The sequence below is a fragment of the Rhinoraja longicauda genome, chromosome 11, assembly GCF_053455715.1.
Source record: "Rhinoraja longicauda isolate Sanriku21f chromosome 11, sRhiLon1.1, whole genome shotgun sequence".
In the NCBI taxonomy this organism is placed as follows: Eukaryota; Metazoa; Chordata; class Chondrichthyes; order Rajiformes; family Arhynchobatidae; genus Rhinoraja; species Rhinoraja longicauda.
Genome location: NC_135963.1, coordinates 42,975,310 through 42,994,897, shown reverse-complemented (window position 1 = coordinate 42,994,897; position 19,588 = coordinate 42,975,310). Strand labels below are relative to the sequence as shown.

The 19,588-nt window shown below is 44.6% G+C and overlaps 1 protein-coding gene across 6 annotated transcripts in view; it reads left to right on the top strand.

Annotated features, from left to right (window-relative positions):
• Nucleotides 1-19,588, top strand: part of pde4ba (phosphodiesterase 4B, cAMP-specific a) — a 444,556-nt gene that overhangs the window by 311,125 nt on the left and 113,843 nt on the right. For 4 of the 6 annotated variants that reach the window (XM_078407495.1, XM_078407493.1, XM_078407492.1 and 1 more), the window contains 3 exons: nucleotides 732-926; nucleotides 13,183-13,219; nucleotides 14,532-14,602. In XM_078407495.1, the coding sequence (XP_078263621.1) occupies nucleotides 732-926; nucleotides 13,183-13,219; nucleotides 14,532-14,602 (303 nt within the window). The remainder of the gene's footprint in view (nucleotides 1-731; nucleotides 927-13,182; nucleotides 13,220-14,531; nucleotides 14,603-19,588) is intronic. The other 2 variants (XM_078407497.1, XM_078407499.1) reach the window with 1 other exon arrangement.

The following is a 19,588-nucleotide window of genomic DNA, read 5'->3' as shown; positions in this document are numbered from 1 at the left end:
CTGGATATTTAATTATAGACCACAATCTATATTTTATCAATTATAAGGTTAAACATGGAAGTGTCAGAATCTGGATTTTCTAGCTTTTTTCCCCTACCTGCTCATAAAGCAATTAAGTAGATGGAGAAAATGTACAGATCTAACAAAATGGAAATAAATTTCCCGTGCACCTCAGAAATTCAGACCACATGAAGCAATTGGCATAAGGTTCACTTGAAAACATTTGGAGACATTGTCCATTAACTTTAATTCCCTTAAGGGGCGATGTGTTTCCAGAACACAGGACTGGTCGTGATTTTCCATAATGTGAAGCCGCATCATCTGCAGGTGCGTCAAGAATCACCAGTTTGATTTTTTTTTTTTACTATGATTTATTTCACAAAAGTTCTGCGAGAGCGAGTTTTTATTCCTTATCTCAAAATTTTGGGTAGTCATTTGTGAATTCTGTAAGGGTGAATTTCCATAACCTGAATGAGGGTCACCTAAGTCAGAAAGCAAGAAAACCAGGAAAGGAATTTGTTGTTTGTTTGATCTCATTTTTATTCCCTTGTGCCAAGCTCAATGTGCCATTGGCGTAGAATCAAGGCATTTACTAAGCTGCAGCTGTTAAGTGACCTTTGGTTCAAGCAAAAGAATAAAAACTGAGCATAGTGATATGACAGATAATTTTAAAGCCTGTTATAAGTAAGCATGTGCCAATGAAGCTTTTCTATGTGTGCATTTTCCAATAGTTTTGATGTGGAGAATGGTCCCTCCCCAGGCCGGAGCCCATTGGAACCTCAAGCCAGCCCTGGATCAGGACTTGTATTGCACACTAATTTCCCAGGCCATAGTCAGCGACGGGAATCCTTTCTCTATCGGTCAGACAGTGATTATGAATTGTCACCAAAATCTATGTCCAGGAATTCATCAATTGCAAGCGAAATGTAAGTAAGTCATGGCTTCTTAGCATGTAAACACTGTGCAAATTTTGAGATGTGAGACTAATTTGCCATAAATCAACCATGCAATGGAGCCAATACATGAGAAACTATTTCATTATCTACAGCAGTAATTTTATGTCACCCACTCGAATCAAAACGTTCTAATTTGAGCTCATGGTTGAGGTAGGTACTATCACAACATTTAAAAGACATTTGGACAGTTACATGGATAGGAAAGGTTTGGAAGGATATGGACCAAGCGCAGGCAGGTGGGACTAGTCTAAATGGGCATCGGTCAGTGTAGGCAAGTAGGCAAGTCTGTCTATTATGTGGCTGCAAAATTTCATGAGAAAATCTTACTGGGCAGCAGGAATTGATTAAATGCCACAACAAGGATTTTGAAAATGTTTAACCTGTCTATTCTTAAGAGTTTCCATTTGCTTTTGGAGATTCTTTTTCTGCAATCTTTTGGCTCCTCTCACCATCCCATTTTATTGCAGGTTTTTTTTGTTCAATTGACTCTGTGTGTCTAAACAAAGGGGCGTTTAAGAAAAATATTGAGCGAGTTAAAAGCCTTCACTGAATGATTCTTTCTAGATTTAAGCATTGTTCAGAAACAACTAAACACAAGCTGAAGTATCCTTTCAAGGACTCAAGCAGCTAACATTCATAATATTCTTATGTGAAGCTAGAGAACGATGTCAAAGGACTTATCAGACATGTTAACAGACATTGTTATCATTCGATTGGTTCCAGTTTTGACCAATATCCTACTGCTAATACATATTGGCCACTGGTTTCTGGTTTATCGTTTCCTTTGTCACAAGCATTAGGATCAGTAAGGGTACCTCTCCTGCTACCTTTCACACATATGAAATCAGCAAGTCAACACGTTCAAAAGTCAAACCTGAGACTATTTTATTCCGATGAATCTATAATACAAAGTAAATGGTGAATCCAGGAGGCATCTTTGAGATGTGATTAGCAATAAATTACCTACGATAAAATTAATGCTTCACTTATATTTCATTGATACTGACCAGACTCCATGAGGAACTAGTAAATGATTTGTAAACCTTGGCAAGCAGACTGCATTACTTTCCAACTGTTGGTTTTGCACGTCTCTGCTTTTCATCAAGCACTTAGAGTATGGTAGTAGAAGCATTTTAATGCGGAGAACTGGAAGGATATCAGATAAGGTGCAAACAAATGATTACAAAAAAACACATAGAATTTATAGCATACAAACAAGTCAATTCAGCTTTACAGGCCTACCTCTTATCTGTTCCTCCTCTCACCCTACTTCAATGTGAAATTAATGTGTACATATGATATTAATTAAACTAGTATTAAATATTCTTTTACTTACTTACTGGCATCCGTCCATCTGCGAGAGATGAAGGTGCGGCTTGGCTTTGTCCTGCTTGGAGAGGGGGATTTTTCATCTGTGGTTACATCTCACTGTGCCCAGCAAGGATGAAGTGTCCTCTCCATTTGATTTGGCTGCTGAGCCTGGGCAGGTAAGTGGGAATACAAACTTGCCCAGCATCTGCATTCCCCTCTCGACCTGATAGGCTGATTCCAGAGGAACGGCGTGGCTGCTACGTCTGGGGCCTACTCGGTTGCAGGAGTTGCCGGAAGGCAGACGCACGAAGGATCAGCCGGCCATCTTTAGGGACTCCAGCTCCAGTGCCTTTTGGCTCTTCTGAGCCTTACCCACAAGGCAGTGGGGTGCTATTTAACCCATATTTGGGACCTGGTTGATGGACGTCAGGACATGTCCACACGCCAGTGGGCCTGCACGTCACGTCTCTGGGGGCCAGAGTTCCTCCAAGATCCCTGCACAGTTTAGCCTGGGACTGAAGGTGGCCCCAGTTACCATGTGTTGCCACGAGGAGGCATTGCGAGAGTCTCGATGATGCAGAGGTTATGTACTGGCAGGGGGAGGCTCACGCACTCGGCTCCCTTTTTCGCAAAAGTTGTGAGCCAGTGGCATCTGGATTTAGACCAGGGCACTAGACACATGCAACACCCTGTGGCTCGTGCCACCAACATATTAAATATTCATAAGACTATTGTGTATAGGGCACAGAGAGTGACAAAGTTATACAGCACAGAAATCAGACCAACTAGTCCATGCAAACCAAGATACCTCTTCCAATCTGGTCCCATTTACCTGTGTTTGTCCCATATTCCTCTAAAAGTGTTATATCGATGTACCTATCCAAGTGTCTTTTAAATGCTATTATAATATCTGCTTCAACTACCCCTTCTGGCAGCTCATTCCATGTACCCACTGCCTCTAAGTGACAAAGTTGCCCTTTATGTTTCTATTAAATCTTGCCTCTCTTACATTGAGCTTATTTTCTCTGGTTCTTGATTCCTCTACCCTAAGTAAAAGATTCTGCGTATTCACTCTATTTATTTCCCTCACGATTTTATCCAGCTCCGTAAGAATACGCTCAATCTCCTGTGCTCCAAGGAATAAAGTCCCCAACCTTTCCCTATAGCTCAGGCCCTCGACTCCTTGCAACATCTTCTTAAATCATCTCTGCCCTCTTTCTAGCAAAATGACTTCCTTCATACAGCAGGGTGCCAAAATTGAACACAGTATTCCAAATGCAGCCTCACTAATGTCTTGTACAACTGCAACATAGCATGCCAAATAGTACAATTAGTACCCTGACTAGAAGGCCAAGATATAAAAAGCTGTCTTTACTACCCTATTTATCTGTGATGCCACTTTGGGGGAACTATGTATGTAAACTCCTATATCCTCTAAGGTTCAAAACAAATCAGAGTCGGCACTGATGACCAAGGAAAGGTGGAGCCCACAATGAGCCATTCTTGGTTGTGGATGTGGTGATAATGAAGGGATCACCTTCAGGGGTCAGGTTCCATGAGTATTAGGCACTTCCTGGTCTCTTGGCAATGAAGGTATTTGTCATGTGAGTTTGGACAGTAAATCGTTGATATTTTGAGCTCATGCTTCTCGTAATGAATAATGCTCATTTGATAGATTAAGTACACATATTGCTCAAGGCACTTGGTCGTGAACTCTTTCCAGGAACTGTTATGTGAAAGTGTGCCTGCTCTTGATTACCAGGCTAGAATGTGAGAATCCCTTTCATTGGTATTAACATCTAGTTTTCTGTGAATGATAGACTACAGGGTCTTATCTTCCAGTACTAAACAATAGAAATTGCAATAAAAATGAACTCCAGATGCTGGTTTATACCAAAGATAGACAAAAAGAGCTGGAGTAACTCTGCGGGTCAGGCAGCATCTCTGGAGAAAATGGATAGGTGACATTTTGAGTCAGGACCCTTCTACAGACTGATTGTAGGAAGGGGGAAATTGGAAGTAAGAAAATACCAGGACACATTAGGGCAGGCTTGAGATGACCTCCGACAGGGTGGTTTCCTGATAGACCAATTGTTGACTAGGGACGGTGTGATCCCAAGAGGGCTACATCGTTACGAACTGAGGAACTGTTCAACCGAGTTTTAGTGGAGGAAGGAGAGTAAGGAGGGGAGGGCAGAAGTGAGTGTTTGTATAAATTACCTAAAATAGATCATTCATTGTTCATACCGCTGGGCTGAAAGCTACCCAAGCGAAATATGAGGAGCTAGTTCTCTAATTTGCATGTGGCCTCACAATGGCAATGGAGGAGGCTCAGGACAGAAAAGTCGGAATGGGAATGGGAAGGGAAATTAAAATGGTAAGGTGTAGGGAACTACAGATGCTGGTTTGCACCAAAGATGGACACAAAATGCTGAAGTAATTCAGCGGGACAGGCAGCATCTCTGGATAGAAGTAATGGGTGACGTTTTGGGTCAAGATCCTTCTTCAGACTGCGTGACAGGAGAGAGGAAGACACAGACATAAAGAAATTTAAGGTTTAAAAGCGAGACATCAAAGGGGATGAAGCTCAAGGAAAATGTAGAATAGACCATTGTTAGCTAGGAGAAGATGACAATACAGAGATAACATTTAATCAGGGGAAGAGCCATACTAGTTGGAGAACTAGGAAGGGGGAGGGATGGAGAGAGGGGGAAAGCAAGGGTTACTTGAAGTTAGAGAAGTCAATATTCACACTGCTGGGGTGTAAGCTGCCCAAACAAAATATGAGGTGCTGTTCCTCCAATTTGCAATGGGCGTCGTGGATTAGCATAACCATATAATAGTTAGCAGCTGGGAGATCCAGTAGTCCTTGGTGTTCAGAAATTGCAAGCATTCTGCACCACTAGAGCAATTTAAACATATACTCAAAAAATACAACAGCTTACTTTCTAAACTCGTGTGACAAATGCCAATTTGGACAAGTTGCCAAGAAGCTGCTTATATCCATGGTATCTGACCCCACAATGAGATAGTCCTTTAGACCAATTTGAGGAATTCTGGCTAATTGTGACCTCTCAATCACTATCTAATCTCATCACAATTTGAGGATTATCTCATGCCTCTATGCGTTACACGCCATAATACACTGACCAATTTAGCTGTCTGAAAAGCAGTTCTACAAGTCAGTTGTGCAAAGCCTGCAGCTTGATTTTCCCGTAAACAGATGTTCGTCACTCATGGCCAGTAATAAATCTATTCTAATTTTATTTACTGCCATAGCTATTTCTGCAGCCAGTAAGTTCCACATTAGAAAGGTTCAATGTCTCCATGGACCTATTTTTTGTCCCAACAACAAATAATCTCAGCAAGAACTAGAAGCAAAGTCCATCTGAATCAACCAAGAGCTCTAACTTTCTTAAATGCAATCTAAAGTTGTTCAGTACCACTTTACAAAGTCATAAGATGAATGCCCAATCACTTCAATTCCAGCCAAAACATACTAGACGACAGTCCAGAAATGACATTTGGGCACAACAAAGCAAGAATGTAATTTTTTATGGCGTGAGAAACCAGTGGGAAAAACACACATTGTTGCAATTTCACACCTGCCAGTGTTCTGGGTGCATTTTGGTCAACTTGAGAATACCTTTAAAACAACTGAGATAACACTTACATACAATAGTGACTTCCCGGAATGGCGGGACTGTCATATGTTGAAAGACTGGAGTGACTAGGCTTGTATACACTGGAATTTAGAAGGATGAGAGGAGATCTTATCGAAACGTATAAGATTATTAAGGGGTTGGACACGTTAGAGGCAGGAAACATGTTCCCAATGTTGGGGGAGTCCAGAACAAGGGGCCACAGTTTAAGAGTAAGGCCATTTAGAACTGAGATGAGGAAAAAAAATTTCAGTCAGAGAGTTGTGAATCTGTGGAATTCTCTGCCACAGAAGGCAGTGGAAACGAATTATCTGAATGCATTCAAGAGAGAGCTAGATAGAGCTCTTAAGGATAGCGGAGTCAGGGGGTATGGGGAGAAGGCAGCAACGGGGTACTGATTGAGAATGATCAGCCATGATCACATTGAATGGCGGTGCTGGCTTGAAGGGCCGAATGGCCTCCTCCTGCACCTATTGTCTATTGTCTATTGCCTATTGACTTTTAGAGGGTTGTGATCAAAAGTCACTATTGAACCAAAGAAGGATATATAAAAATAAGTTTGTTACAGATTTGGATTTTAAAGAGCATCTAAAAGGAGGAGCTTAAGATGAAGGAATGGGGGAATATTGTAAAGAAATAACAGAGGCTTGGAGTTGAAGGCATATCCTCCCATATTCAAGAAGGAGGTCTGGTCTCGGGTTGATAGCTGCGATTTCAGCTGGGAAGGAAAGTCTCTGGTCTAGGTCAACACGCATTTCCCAGTCCCTGGCTGTGCTCAATGGGCATGAGTTGAGAGGCGAGGGGTTAGTCTCCTTTCTCTCCTTCCCGGATGAAGGATGGTATTTGCGGGAATGTTATCTGTGCATTGATAGGCATGGCGTTGGTGGTAACTCTCTTGCACTCGAGTTCAGCTGCCAAACACCTCAGCACCTGGTTGTGTCACCAGGTGTATCTGCCTTGTGTTACGCTGGTCTTATAACCGACCAAGATGTGCTTGAGGTTTGCTGGAACTGCACACAGGGGGCAGGCTGGATCCTCTCCCTGCCAAAGATTTAGGTTTGTGGGAGAGGGAAGGACGTCATATGTGGCTCTGATAATAAAGCTCAACATACTTGACTCCATGTTCCACAGCTCACTCCATGTGATCTTCCTCCTCTCAACTCCATCCCACCTCATCCAGCGGCCTTGCTTGGCTTGGGATATGGCTTTGGCACACCTGGCTGCTTCTTCTTGGCGGCGCACCTCCTCCACCACCAGGTGCCGACGTTCAGCTGGAGTAGCCTTTTGCCAGGTAGGTTTCATTGCTCCCAGGCCAAAGCCCCCTCGGCCTTGTTGGACATGGCCCACTATGTCCCGGTGTCGGAGGGCGGATTTTGCGTCCAGTACTACTGCGGCTGGAGTCCATTTCTTCCCTGTTGCTAGGGTTGGAGCAACGCCTCTTACTATTGGGTCCCGGGATTCTGTTAGTGTCATGTCCAGCCTTGCTTTGGCGCATTTGTATCCTGCCTGAGTTGTTCCACCTGCTCTGTATCCTTGAGGTATGTGGTGTACCATCGCCCGAGGCTTTTGACAGGTTTCTCCAGGACAGTTGGTATTGTCTCGTCATTGATGCGGAACCTTTCGTCAGTGAGCCGGCCTTTGACGATGGAAATACTGCAGGATTTGCTGGGTTTAATCTCCATTCGTGCCCATTTGATGTTTTCCTGGAGTTTATCCAGCAGGCGTTTGGTGCATGCTTTTGTTGTAGTTATTGTGGTCATGTCATCCATGTATGCCCTGATTGGAGGAAGACGCAGCCCACTCTTCAAGCGTTCCCCTCCGACCACCCATCGTGATGCTCGAATGATGAGCTCCATTGCCATGGTGAAAACCAGGGGAGAAATGGTACAGCCTGCCATTATGCCTGCCTCAAGGTGCTGCCAGGTGGTGGTGTTGTCCTGTGTTGTGACACAGAACTGGAGATCCTGGAAGTAAGCTTTTACTAGCTTTGTGATGACCTCTGGGACCTGGAAGAAGTTAAAAGCTGCCCAAAGAGTCTCATGGGGCACTGAACCAAAGGCATTGGCAAGATCTAAGAAAACCACGTGCAGATCTCTCTTTTCTTTCTTGGCAGTTTGTATCTGGTGCCAGATGACGTTTGCATCTTCCAGACATCCTGAGAAACCACGTACCCCTGCTTTCTGCACTGACGTGTCAATGAAAAGTTGTTGCTCTGCAAAAACGCTGAGAGTCTTTGGGCCACAATACCAAAGAAGATCTTTCCTTCTACGTTCAGAATGCTGATCTGGCGGAATTGGCTAATGGTTGAGGAATTCTTTTCTTTGGGAATTAGGATCCCTCCTGCCCTTCGCCATGCCTTAGGTATGATTCCTTTCCCCCACGCCACTTTCATTAACTTCCAGAGGTATTTCAGGACACCAGCGGTGTTCTTATAGAGCCTGTATGGATTGCCATTGGGCCCTGGGACTGAAGCTGATCTTGCTCGTTTAACTGTTCTCCACCTCCTTCCATGTAGGAGGCCTTGTATCTGGTGCTCAGGTGGGTGAATAGGTGGCATGCCGTCTGGAATGGTGACTGGCTTATGCCTCAGGTTGTTGAAGTACGTCTTCCTCAGGTGCTCCTCCAGTTCCCTTACAGGTACTCTCAGGATCCCGCTCTTCTCCTTGACAAAGAGGCTTTTGACAAACTTATACGGATCTCTGTAAAAGCCTGTCCTCGCCTGTTCTTTCTTCTTGTGTTGCTTTCTCAGGCATTCTGCTCTTCGCAGGATTGTCAGGTGCTGTTTTACTTCTGCCTGTAGTGCCTCGAGTCCTTCCCTTTCTGCCTCTGTGCCCTTCCTCCACTGTTTTCTCAGCTGCCTCCTTTCCTTCACCAGTCTTTTGATCTCCTGCTGCCTCCTGGACTTGTATTGGAGTGACAGTTCCTTCTTTGTCCTCGGTTTCTTGACCTTCACCCCAAATTTCTCCGCCCCATAGTTGTATATGGTGTCTCTCATCTTCTCCAGTTTTCTTTCTGCACATCCCTTCAGACCTTCCAGAAGATGGACGAGATCAGTGTTAATGGTCTCCCACTCTTTCCTCAGGCAGGATTTAGGCCACAAGATTAGAGGCTTTTTTCCTTCCATCTTCCTCTCTACCGCAGACTGTGGCTGGTTGGGATCTGGACTCATGTCCGTTGGTGGGACTATACTTGGTTGAGCTTCACCTGGGGTGCTGATACCCTGTGGACTGTGGTGATTATCCTGCCACTGGGCTTCACTCGACTGATTTGACCTACCTCTTAGAAAGTAATGGTCAATGCGAGGCTCTCTCACGCATTTTTTCCTGCCCTGGTGGATCTTGAGACCCTTCTCTGATGTTATCTTTTCCCAGCCACAGATGCAGCTTCGTAGCTTGTGTCCTGCTGGTGCTGCTGCTCTGTCAATTGCTGTGCTGGTTGTCTGATTCATAGTCGATTCTGTTCCTAGGTCTGTTGCCGTGTGGTCTGTCGATGAGTCATCTTGCACCCCACACTCTCGCAGACTCAAGGGGTATTCTTCATCTTGACGTTTTCGTAGCAATATATGGGTGGATCCAAAATGCTGACTGGTGATGGATCCTGCTAGCATGAGTAGCTAGCCCATGCCAGCCCCGATGGGGTCTATTCCCTCCGGTCAGCAGTCTCTCCAGGCCGTCACTAGGTCTTTCCCTGGTTATCAGCTGCCCTTTCACAGTGGTCACTGGTTTGATCCAGATGTTCAGATTGATTAGTAGGACAGGCTGTTACAATCGCTGGAGTTTTGCACTACAATTGACTTGCATGGTGTTGTTCTTGGGGGTGACCACTAGGTGATGTTGCTACCATTCAGACACATCTTCAGTTGTGTACCTCAACGTCACTGGGTGTTTCGGCCTTTTATCACAAGACACCCTCAGTCGAGGCAGGCCCACCACAGGGTGATCAGCCCTGGGTGTGTGTCTTATGGTTAGCCTCCAGATGGTCACGTGGCAGCCCAGACAGCATCTCTTCTTTTCAGCCACAGCCAGTGACTGCTCCGTTCGGCAGCATTGGCAAGTTCTTTGATTGCCCTCCTTTGGGCCTGCCCTCTGACTCCTAATTCCCTCAGGAGCCTTGCGGTGGAACTGGCGACAAAGCCCCTGCACCCCACCTCCACTGGACGCACCCTTACACTCCAACCACGCTCCTCTGCCTCTACTGCAAGGTTGGAATATCTCAGCTTTTTCCTTTCATCTGCCTCGTCCACAGCCTCCTCCCAGGGCACCGTCAGCTCAATGATGAAAACACGCCGACAGGAGCTGGACCAGAGGACGAGGTCTGGTCGCGGGTTGGTAGCTGCGATTTCAGCTGGGAAGGAAAGTCTCTGGTCTACGTCAACACGCATTTCCCAGTCTCTGGCTGCGTTCAGTTGGCATGAGTTGAGAGGACGGGGGGATAGTCCATTTCTCTCCGTCCCGGATGAAGGATGGTATTTGCGGGAATGTTATCTGGGCATTGATAGGGATGGCGTTGGTGGTAACTCTCTTGCACTCGAGTTCAGCTGCCAAACACCTCAGCACCTGGTTGTGTCACCAGGTGTATCTGCCTTGTGTTAGGCTGGTCTTACAACCGACCAGGATGTGCTTGAGGTTTGCTGGAACTGCACACAGGGGGCAGGCTGGATCCTCTCCCAGCCAAAGATTTAGGTTTGTGGGAGAGGGAAGGACGTCATATGTGGCTCTGATAATAAAGCTCAACATACTTGACTCCATGTTCCACAGCTCACTCCATGTGATCTTCCTCCTCTCAACGCCATCCCACCTCATCCAGTGGCCTTGCTTGGCTTGGGATATGGCTTTGGCACACCTGGCTGCTTCTTCTTGGCGGCGCACCTCCTCCACCACCAGGTGCCGACGTTCAGCTGGAGTAGCCTTTTGCCAGGTAGGTTTCATTGCTCCCAGGCCAAAGCCCCCTCGGCCTTGTTGGACATGGCCCACTATGTCCCGGTGTCGGAGGGCGGATTTTGCGTCCAGTTCTACTGCGGCTGGAGTCCATTTCTTCCCTGTTGCTAGGGTTGGAGCAATGCCTCTTACTATTGGGTCCCGGGATTCTGTTAGTGTCATGTCCAGCCTTGCTTTGGCGCATTTGTATTCCTCCACCAGGCTTGAGACTGGCAGTGAGAGGGCTCCATTCCCATAGTCCTATGCTGCTGAGGCATCTTGGTAGCCCAAGCCACTTCCTCACTTGTGAGTTCACCAGTCTCTCCAGCTGGTTGGCATGGGATAAAGTGACCTCATAGATGGTAATTGGCCACTGAGTCGGGGCTGCAGACCGAATTGAAGGCACCAAAGCTTCAGCTTCTCTGGGAGAGCAGTGTTATTGATTTGCTTGAGGCCACTGATTGTATCCTGCCTGAGTTGTTCCACCTGCTCTGCGTCCTTGAGGTGTGCGGTGTACCATCGCCCGAGGCTTTTGACAGGCTTCTCCAGGACCGTTGGTATTGTCTCGTTGCTGATGCGGAACCTTTCGTCAGTGAGCCGGCCTTTGACGATGGAAATACTGCAGGATTTGCTAGGTTTAATCTCCATTCGTGCCCATTTGATGTTTTCCTGGAGTTTATCCTGCAGGCGTTTGGTGCATGCTTTTGTTGTAGTTAATGTGGTCATGTCATCCATGTACGCCTTGATTGGAGGAAGATGCAGCCCACTCTTCAAGCGTTCCCTTCCGACCACCCATCGTGATGCTCGAGTAATGAGCTCCATTGCCGTGGTGAAAACCAGGGGAGAAATGGTACAGCCCGCCACTATGCCTACCTCAAGGTGCTGCCAGGCAGTGGTGTTGTCCTGTGTTGTGATACAGAACTGGAGGTCCTGGAAGTAAGCTTGGTGGATGCTAGACTGGCAGAGCTTTCAGACAATTGGTTACTATTCCTATTGATAACCCACCATCTTTCTAATCAGCACTTTTTTGATGCTACACAGTGGTATGAGTGAATCAAGTGAGATGAAGGAGAGAATAGGAAACAAAACCTAGTAAGTTTTAAAGGAGCGTAGAACGTAGGAGCATAGGCAGTGCAGGAAACCAGGCCCTGGTTAGTTTAAGAGAGCATGGGAAAATGTACTGGTGTGTCTAAAGTGTGGGGATGTAGCTGGGTGAGTTTATAAGGAGTGCTGGAAATGGTCACTGTTAGTCTATGAGGAACCAGAGAGTGGGGCTCCATGAAAGTGTGTCAATTGGTCCCCTGTTAGTTTATGAGGAGCTTTGGGGAATGTGCCAAGTGAGCTTATATTGCTGAAAAATGGCCCTTGGAGGAGCATGGGAATGGGGCTCTGTGAATTTATAGGAAATGCTGGGATTGGGACCCTCATGCATTTACAAGGAAGGTGGAAATGGAGCCTGGGTGATTTTATAAGGAATGGTGGAAACGGGGCCCTGTGCATTTACAAGAAACATGGGAACTGGACCTTGGCAAATTTAAAGGGATCGTGTGGCTCTGACAAGTTTAAAGGGAGCATAGAAACAGGCAAACCAGATGCCAGGCCATCAGGATTTCTGAACAATTAGATTACGACATGTTGGGAGTTTCAGTGCATCTCACAGATGTACTGTACTGCACTTAGAGACATTAAGAAATATAAACAATAGATATTCAGTATGTTTTTCTAATTGATCCATAAATAAAGTGGGAGACCCCTAACACTACTACTAAAATATGTTGTTGACTAATGAATTTTAGGGGTTTTCCATCATTTATTTTATCATTAAATATTTTTATATTATTTTCATATTTTCTCAAAACATAGACACCATTGAGTCTATGTCTGCTCATTCTGTCTGTGATGATTCTTTTAAGATACTTACCTCAAATTTGCCTTTTCCTGATTTGTGATTTTTCTTCTGCTAACAATGCACAGGGTTTAGTTGTTTAGTATCTTGAGCCTTTGTCAGGACCCATTAGTTCTGTCTCGTGGCTCAGCCTAGCCACATTCCTGTGATGCCTCTAATGCTTTTGCGTCTGAACCTCAAGGCAGGCCTCATGACACAACTTATACAGGGAGAAGTAGTAGTGCGTTCCCCATTCTGATGCACAGTGTCTTGTACTTGGTAACTAAATCTATTAAAAGTTATTCTCAGCATTCTAATAATTGTGAAAGATAATTTCAGTCGGGAGGAATCCCCAATGGATTGTTATTTCTTCATGAATTAGTGCAGAATTCCAATTGTAAAATGTGACCATACTTCAATTGATTGACTTTTATTTCATTTTGTCCTTTCAGACATGGAGATGACTTGATAGTTACACCATTTGCACAGGTAAATGAAATAATATTTTCTCTTCTTTATTTTGTTGAGAATTGTCCTCGCCCTCCTACTTAGTCTCAGATATTTTTCCTTGTGTTTTCCCTAATTCCCTGGTGAGCTCGCATTGCTCAGCAAAGCATGAAAGCAGACAGCTTGTTCCTGGAACTATGATAGTCACTCCGAAAACTGACATCAAGCGTTTTATGAGAATGGTCCACTGGGACAGCTCTACTTGGATATTTTCTGTTCCTTTCAACATGAAGAAATCCAATTAATCCAGTTGCATTTACAGAGCTGCTAAACAATAGCATTTTTTTTTTTTACTCCTTGGTCCTAATCTAACATGAATCTGCAGAAGCTGGTTACCCAGCACTAAGCGTCTTAAATAGTTTAGTTTAGCAATACTGCATGGAATCAGGCCTTATGTGAACCAGCAGTCACCCTTACACTAGTTATATTCTACACACTTGGACAATTTACAGAAGCTCATTAACCTACAAAGTTGACATCTTGGGAACATGGAGGGAAACCAGAGCACCTGGAGAAAACGCACACAGTTACAGGGAGAAAGTATAAACTCTGCACCCACAGTCAGGATTGAACCCAAGTCTCTGGTGCTGTAAGGCAGCAACTCTACTGCTGCGTCACTGTGCCATCCCTAATGTTGCCCTTCTTTGCTGAAATTTGCACTGGAAAACTCAGATGGAACTCGGAGACCACGTTCAAGAGCTACTCTACCACCCCCCACTTGACGCTGTGTTTCTCACCTCTTTTATTGACTTTATTTTTCAAAGAATAATATATCTGTTCAATAAGAGAAAGCATATTACAATTATAAATGTTCTGCCACAAACATGTCAAATGGTGTGAAATCCCATCTTGTAAGTCAATGAACATCTCTAATCTCAATCATCTTTGACCCATTGTGTATTTGGGCACTTTGTAGCAAAAATCACACCTCGGCAGGTTTCAGCCAGTACTGCTGGAGGGCGATTTGTCCATCACTCAATATTTTCCAGTAAGAGAGGCTGGATAGCAATTTCCTTTTCTGATACTTTTTTTAATCCTTCCTGCCCGAGTGACAATGGAATAAAATTCATGAAGTGACACAATAATTTCAGTTCAAATTTACCACAGTGAGTCTGATTGCAGCATTTTAGTTGAAAGCAGTTATTTTATAAATTAAAGGGAATTGAATCTGGCACTTACTTCACCTTTTGAATAAGATTTAAATTAGGCAATTATCTGTAAACTTAATTACTTGGACCATTAAAATATTCTTTAAGTGAACAAAATGCTTTTACTTTTTACTTTTTTTTTTAAGGTACTGGCCAGCTTGCGGAGCGTGAGAAGCAATTTCTCAGTACTAACAAACGTCCAAGGAGCACCAAGCAAGTAAGTCCTTCAGCAACAATAGAGGGGGGAGTTCTAACATGCAAAAACATATTGGTTATGTGCAAGGATTAGTGAAGGATGAAAATGTATGACTGACTGGAGCACAATCTGCTGCAATGTCTGTTCTTGGATTTGTTGAAGATGCACGTAGATCTGATGAGTCAGTTTACTTGTAAAGCCAGGAGACTCATTATCCCCATGTTAAATTCAGCTCTGAGATCGTATGATTGTAATTGAAAATACAGAGGGATCTTCAGTGAAAATCCACAGCTCCCTGAAAGTGGATGGCGTGGTAAAATACGGGTACAGCATACAGGTCTTCATCGGCCTGGATATTGAGTATAGAAGAATGGAGGTTGCGTTCGAGCTACATCTAAATTGGACTGCTTCCAACCCGTCACTCTATCCTCCCTTGCAAAGCTTGTCTCCGCTATGAAACCTGCAACCTGCCCCCTTGATCCTGCCCCCACTGCCCTTCTGAAGGATGTCATTGCAATAGCCGGTCCCAGCATCCTCTCTATTATCAACAGTTCTCTGGCCACTGGCACTGTTCCAACCAGTTTCAAGCACGTGGTGGTCCAGCCCCTACTGAAAAAACCTAACCTAGATCCCACCTTGCCTAGCAACTACAGACCCATTTCCAAACTGCCATTCCTGTCAAAAGTCCTTGAAAAGGCAATTCTAAACCAATTAGTGCCCTACCTGCACCAATACACCATCCTGGGAAGTTTCCAGTCAGGTTTCAGAGCCCACCACAGCACAGAGTCTGCCTTGTTGAAGGTACACAACGACCTGCTTCTCGCCATCGACACCGGCGACTGTGCAATCCTGCTCCTTCTCGACCTCAGCGCAGCATTCGATACAGTGGACCACACCATCCTTATTGACCGTCTCCGGTACGCGGTTGGCATTGATGGCACTGCCCTGAGCTGGTTCGCTTCGTACCTCAAAGATAGGAGTTTCGCCATCAACATAGGCAGTTATTCCTCTGCTCCAGCTAGCCTCTCCTGCGGAGTTCCACAAGGCTCCATCCTAGGCCCCATTCTCTTCTCTCTATACATGCTCCCCCTTGGCCAAATCATTCAAAGGCAAGGCATTTCTTTCCACTGCTATGCCGATGACACTCAGCTTTACCTCCCCCTGAAACCCAACAACCAGTCAAATTTAAACAGCCTCTTACACTGCCTTGAGGACATAAAATGTTGGATGGCACAGAACTTCCTCCAATTAAATGAGAACAAGTCTGAGGTCATCCTATTCGCGCCCCCCCCCCCCCCCCCCCCCCCCCCCCCCCCGACTCCATCAAATCGATAACAGGCAGTCTTGGAAGTCTATCCTGCCTAGTCAAACCACATGTCAAAAACCTCGGCATGATATTTGACTCTGCATTAAAATTTGATAAGCAAGTCAACGCTGTGGTAAAAGCCAGCTTCTTCCAACTTCGAACCATAGCTAAAATCAAACCTTTCCTCCAATTCGACGACACAGAAAAAATCATTCACGCTTTCATTTCCTCCCGCCTAGACTACTGCAACTCCCTATACACTGGGATCAGCCAATCTTCCCTGTCCCGCCTGCAACTGGTCCAAAACGCCGCAGCGAGACTCCTGACGGGTACCCGTAAAAGGGACCACATCACCCCGATTCTGGCCTCTCTCCACTGGCTCCCTGTACGGTACAGAATCAACTTCAAGCTCCTCCTATTCACGTATAAAGCCCTAAATGGACATTCCCCCCCCCTACATCAAAAATCTACTAACCCCCCTCTCTAACTCCAGGTCCCTCAGGTCGGCCGACTTGGGGCTACTCACTATCCCGCGGTCTAGGCTTAAGCTCAGGGGTGACCGCGCTTTTGCGGTTGCAGCTCCTAGACTGTGGAACAGCATCCCTCTCCCCATCAGAACTGCCCCCTCCATCGACTCCTTTAAGTCCAGGCTCAAAACCTATTTCTACTCCCTAGCGTTTGAGGCTCATTGAGGAGGCGCTGTGAACTGTTTGTGTGCTACTGTATGTTTCATTTTTTTTCCTTAGTACCTAATCAGATGTACAGCACTTTGGTCAACGTGGGTTGTTTTTAAATATGCTATACAAATAAAATTGACTTGACTTGACTTGACTACATAACACTTTGGTCAGGCTACATTTGCAGTATTGTGTGCAGTTCTGATCGACACATTACAGAAAGGACATGGAGGCTTTGGAGAGGCTGCAGAATATTGCCTGGATTAGAGAGTATTTGCTATAAGGAGAGGTTGGTCAGAATGGAATTGTTTTTACCTGGAGAGTTGGAGGCTGAGGGGTTACCTGATAGAGGTATATTAAATTATGAGAGGCATGTACAGAGTACATTGGGTCATTTTCCTCCAAATGTTTTTTAAATTTTACCCAGGACTTCTTTCTTATGTTTATCCCTTAACCAACATAACTTTTTTTTTTTTTTTTTAAAGGAAAACTGGTCATCTTCACAGTGCTGTTTGTGTAAGGTTTCTTGTGTAAATTGCCTGTCATATTCTTCATATTACAGAAGAGTCAAATGACTGACTTCACTGCAAAGTACCTTGGGGCATCCTGCAAGGGTGCTAGGTAAAGCAAATACCTTTTTCATTTAATGTGATTTCAGCAGAGTTACAGGCAGTATGCTCAAATTCTTACCTTGATGCTAGAGTTTAAGACAACTTCAAACACTATTCCAGTTACACTGTGCATTGGAAGACCTGGGTGTTAACCTCTGAGGGGGAAGTAAGGGAAAATATCAAAGTCATTATTTGTTCTCTTCTTTCTTCATCCCTCTCCTGCGTCAATGCCACATCACAATTTGGTGAGACATGATAATGTGTCACTGCTTAATTGCATAAGTGCCATGTCTCTTTAAATGCAGGTCATATTGTAGGGTTTATATCATGTCCAATCTGTAGGTTGGAGCAACACAAAACCCGAAAGTCAAAATTAATCTTTGCATTTGAAATACAATCCCAAATTCTGATCTACTTAATAGAGCTCTGTGCGTTTGCAAGTTACTCCCCTCATTCATGTTTTGATTGGGATTCTGTGCCAAAGACAAATCCAGCCCATTTAGAGGGCCAGCAATGCAACCAAAAGCCTCTTCCAGATGTGAATGCTCTACCATCCTGACCAAAAATAGAACGTTCCCCAAAATGAGCAGTGTGCAGTAAAGTAACTTGTATTGGGCAAAAAAAAACAGTTCTGGAGGAACTCAGTAGGTCAGGCAGCATCTGTGGAAGGAAATGGACTGACGGCATTTCGGGTCGGAGCCCTTCTTTGATGACTGATTACCTGTATCGGCGGAGGTTACCTGCAAGGATCCTGAATATTGGTTTCTTAGCGTGAAGGTGATTTCAACCTTGACTTTGAGGGCAATACATAATTTGCATCCTTGGAGCCCATCCTTGGAGCATGTATTTGCATCCTTGGAGCCCATATATAAATGTAATGCATTATTATTATTATTATTATTATATATGTAAATAAAGGCTATCTTGCAAACGGGCTGTTTGCATGGGCATTACTACCTAGGGAGGTGTTGATTAATGAATGCTTCCTTGTGATGCCTTGGCGGGGAGAATTTTGAATCCAACTTTTTAAATGTCCTTCATCTGTTCTTTTCCCATTTCTGATCCGATGAACTTTGAACCACTTCTGATCTTGCAGGAATTCTTCGAAACATACAAACTTACGAATTAGGTGCAGAAGTGGGATACTCAGCCCCTCAAGACTGTTCTGCCTGCCATACAAAAAGATCATGGCTGACCTGATAGTAACCTTGACTCTCATTCCCATTTACCCACGGTCACTTTTCTCTTCCTTGTGTGGCAGCAGGGCTGATTCTCCACTGCGAGAAGTTAAGACTGTACTAAGAACTTTTGAATCTTTGTCAGCACCGGAAATATGGCAGCTCTTTGTGTACTGGCAAGGTGAAGTCTGCTGTATGACTTTACTGGATTATATGCAAAAACATCTGACAATAAAGTATCATTGGGTCATTGAGAAAGAGAGTGTGCATATGGCATCATTCATAAGGGTGTGGAGTGTACAAGTGAGGAAATCATGTTGTAACTATAAAATGTTTAATAGGCCATTGTTGGAGTATTGTGTGCAGTTCTAGTCATCGAATTACAGGAAGCATGTGAGGCATTGGATGAGGTACGGAAGAGGTTCTGTAAGATATTGCCTGGATTAGAGATGATTAGCTATAGGAAGAGGTTGGATAAACTTGGATTGTATTCTCCAGAATGTGTAGGAGGTGTGATCTGAGAGAAGAATACTAAATTAAAAGAGGCATAGACAAAGCAGATAGTCTTTTATCCAGTGTGGACATGCCAAATGCTAGAGGGCATAGCTTTGAGGTGAGATGGAAAAAGTTTAAAGGAGATGTGTGGGGGAATTTATTTTTACATGCAGAATGTGGTAGGTGTCTGGAACGTTCTGTCAGAAAAAGCAGACACATGAACAGGCAGTGAATGGAGGGATATAGACGGTGCAGACAGATGTGCACATTGGCATCATTTCAGCACAGACTTGATGGGCCAAAGGGCCTATTCTTGCTTCGCACTGATCTATGTAAGGACACATGACTGTCTAAAATTATTTTTAAATTATCTTGTCTGTCTAATTCAATGATATCTATTTCTACATTCTCCCACAATGAGAAACATCCTGTCAAAATCTTTCAGAAACTCTTATATTTCAATTAAGTCCACTCAAAGTCTCTATTTTAGATTTTTAGATTTTTTTTAGATTTAGAGATACAGCGCGGAAACAGGCCCTTCGGCCCACCGAATCCGCGCCGCCCAGCGATCCCCGCACATTAACACTATCCTGCACACACTAGGGACAATTTTTTTACATATTACCCAGTCAATTAACCTAAATACCTGTATGTCTTTGGAGTGTGGAAGGAAACCGAAGATCTCGGAGAAAACCCACGCAGGTCACGGGGAGAACGTACAAACTCCGTACAGACGGCAC